At 39.7% G+C, this 3,366-nt stretch overlaps 1 protein-coding gene across 3 annotated transcripts in view; it reads left to right on the forward strand.

The window, feature by feature from the left end:
* Positions 1-1,297: 1,297 nt before the first annotated feature.
* Positions 1,298-3,366, forward strand: part of LOC106527113 (spermatogenesis-associated protein 20) — a gene marked incomplete at its 5' end in the record, with an annotated part of 21,964 nt that continues 19,895 nt past the window's right edge. For all 3 annotated transcript variants that reach the window (XM_014021880.1, XM_014021881.1, XM_014021882.1), the window contains 1 exon segment: positions 1,298-1,506. In XM_014021880.1, coding sequence (XP_013877334.1) covers positions 1,298-1,506 — 209 coding nt within the window.

Below are 3,366 nucleotides of genomic sequence, written 5' to 3' on the forward strand. Positions count from 1 at the left end.
TTGCAGGGGGGTTAGGGGGGTTATGACCCCCACAATAATTTGATCCAGTTAAGATAATCCCCCCAATAATATGCCATCATTTGCTCAAACACAATAGAAATTAACTGGTTAAATAGACAGATGCAACTCTCTTGTTGTCTTTAGGTAACTTTGACCTGATTTAAAAATTTACAATGTTGTATATGTATGTTTGAGCAGTTGAGCATGTTTGACGGCGCAGAACGAGGATGTGAGTGCTGCATGTGTGGTCCTCACAAAGGTAGAGAGACGTATGTGTGTGTGATTAAACATGCGATGAAAACTCTAGCTGTTTTTCACGACCGCTTTGCAAGCTACTTTCTTTTTCTTTAAAGGAAAATCCAACAGGTGAAGCCACAGCTTGGTTACCTTATGAAGAATCACCAACACAGACCCCGCGTGCGACCTGGTGCCTGCGAGTCCGTTCATGTTCAGCAGCTACGATGTCCCCTTTGTCCCTCAACTTTTAAAAAATAACCAGTCCTTTGTGAACTCAAAGCACCATAAGTCTAGGCAGAATGAGCTGCTGTTAGTCTACAAGTCATGCTGGACTAAAACACCAAGCTGAGCTCTCCTCTCTATCACTCACACATGCGCTGCAGCAGGAGACACGGTCYCTTTCAGGAGCATTAACCCTTTAGGGCCCAGATTAAAATGTGGTAAATACATTTTCAGTGACTGAGAGGATTTTTTTAAACTGTTTCCTTTTATATCCACAAGAGATAGAAAAGGGAGGCTGAGAAGTGTGATTCCATAATTGGTGGTGGTGGTGGTGGTGGGGTGGGGGGTGTCAGCAGTTCCCCACCCGAACAAAACACTGCTTGGGTCAGGGCTTGCTTTACTTTTCTGAGTCACCTAATAGATTGCCAGAACCAACTCCAACTGAACATCCTTCTTTATGGCCTCCCTAAATTTCTCCCATACCTGAGTTTTTGCATCCTYAATTAAAGATGTCACTACTGATGTTCCTAATGATTCTTTTTAGTTTTGTAATAAAAGCCTGATTGTTTCAATAAATGTCTTCACACTCTTTAGAGTTGATCTGTAAACTGAGTTTTTTCCGAGTTCTTTATTGTCTTGACTGTAGCCTTGGCCTTACTTTCTTCAGGCAATATAAACACAAATTTTTGTATAAAAATAAGATAATAAATTAGAAAATTTCTAACTAGTTCACCAGTAGTATTTCCAACATTACCCCATAAATAATTATTTAATGGTAAATATACTCTTCATGTYCTCTTTCTTTATTCCTCTTCTCATCTTTATTTGTGTTGCTTAGATCTCCACCTATCTCTGGCTTCCTGGATGACTATACCTTTCTCATTTGCGGCCTGTTGGATCTTTACGAGGCATCTCTACAAACAGAATGGTTGCAGTGGGCGGAGGAGCTGCAGTTCAGGCAAGATGTGTTGTTTTGGGACGACCTGGGTGGAGGCTACTTCTGCTGTGATCCCAGGGACAGCAAGGTTCTGCTGCAACTGAAAGAGGGTGAGGAAAAAATAAAATTATAACCGTCATGAAGTTATCAGACATAAATAAGACAACAAGCAATTTCTCCAAATATACTGGAATTACCAACTTATGTTTCAAATCAAGCTTTGCAAGTTAATCTTTGTATTTTTTGGGGAACTTTTCTAACATAGTACACAGACATTTGTCTTAAGAAAGTATAGGAAACAGATCATGAATGACTAACGTTTGAGCTTTATTCAGAAGGAGTTTGTTGATTTTCCTTTCAGCTGCTTCCTTCTGTAGGGGTTGCCACAGCAAGCAAACTTGTATGAAAKATGTTTTATGTCCAGACGCAACCTGAACTCAAACCTGCAGTCTCAGGATTACGAGACTGTGACACTGACCACCAAGCTACCAAAATYCTCCTGAAAGCAGCTCATTAATAATTCAAAATGAGGCAACAATGCTTTAAAAATGTCACATCTGGATCTTCTCCAAATTTATTTTAAATAGCTTTTAGGGAGACTTTTTTAAAAAGTTGTCTATTTTTCTAAAATTCCTGGAAAGCATTTTTTGTTTTTGTTTTTTCCACTTATTTTCACTTTTGCTTGAAGGACTTTTAGGCTTGTGTTAAGTGGCCTAATAAACCGAAACATCCACCCATCAATCCGTTTTCTGTACACGCTTCTTCCTTTCAGGGTCGCGTGGGTCACTGGTGCCCATATCCAGCAGTCACAGTGCGAGGGGCGGGGTACACCCTGGACAGGCCGCAAGTCCATCACAGGGCCACACAACAAACAACCATTCACTCTCTCACTCACACCTAGGGACAATTTAGAGTTATCAATTAACCTAACAGTCATGCTTTTGGTCTGTGGGAGGAAGCCAGAGTGCCCAGAGAGAACCCACGCATGCACGGAGAGAACATGCAAACTATACCCAGAAATGTCACCGGCCCGGGATTTGAACTGGCATCCTTCTTGCTGAGAGGCGTAAGCTCTACCAACTGAGCCACCGTGCCGCCAAAAGTCTGAAACATATCTCTGAAAAATGGTCCAGTATAAGGAATGCAATATAAAGGAAGCAAAGAGGCAGTCAACAGTAAAAAAAATGTTTTAAATAAAAGCATGCAAAACTATTGCTTAAGACCAGTTACAAAAATCTAAAGAAAGTCTGGCTGGTTGGATTTAGGATTGTGCACCTCTGGAGTGTGGCTGATACAACAGATATCTTGATGCACTGCTACTGAGCAGATTTGGTAAAGAAGTATAAACAGCAAAAACTGCTGCATAACAATGGAGACTTTAGTCACAATATTATTCAGCCTTTATTCATGATAAAATTCAGTCTCTAGTTAGAATATGAATCAGCCTTTAATTACAATACGATTCATCCCTGTCACAATACAATTTAACCTTTATTAATAATATGATTCAGCCACAGACACAACAAAGTAAATTAAAATGAAGTGCTTCTTTTTGTTGCAAGGTTTTTGCCTAATCTCGACAATATCCTTGTTTTCATGTAGGCAACAGTCTTGTTTGGCAAAATTATGTCAAACCATAAAGACAATAGGTGGGTTAGTTTATACAGTTTGGGTGGAGGTTAAAACAAAATATTCTGCACAACTGAAAATACAGTTTTGTAAGCTGAGTGTACAAAAGTAATTTGTGATTTTTAAAACTGGCCATGCAAAATTCAAACACAGGACTATCCTGGTTGCTTGATTGTAAAAAGTCAGACTTTAGTGAGACTGCAAACGAACATTCATCTATTTTCTTGCAATTTTGAGTTGCCAATTAGTCTTCAAGTGAATACTTGCTGTTACCTGAAATGGCTTAGTGTTTGTGTGTGTGTGTGTGTGTGTGTGTGTGTGTGTGTGTGTGTGTGTGTGTG

Source organism: Austrofundulus limnaeus, unplaced genomic scaffold (genome assembly GCF_001266775.1).
Source record: "Austrofundulus limnaeus strain Quisiro unplaced genomic scaffold, Austrofundulus_limnaeus-1.0 Scaffold309, whole genome shotgun sequence".
In the NCBI taxonomy this organism is placed as follows: Eukaryota; Metazoa; Chordata; class Actinopteri; order Cyprinodontiformes; family Rivulidae; genus Austrofundulus; species Austrofundulus limnaeus.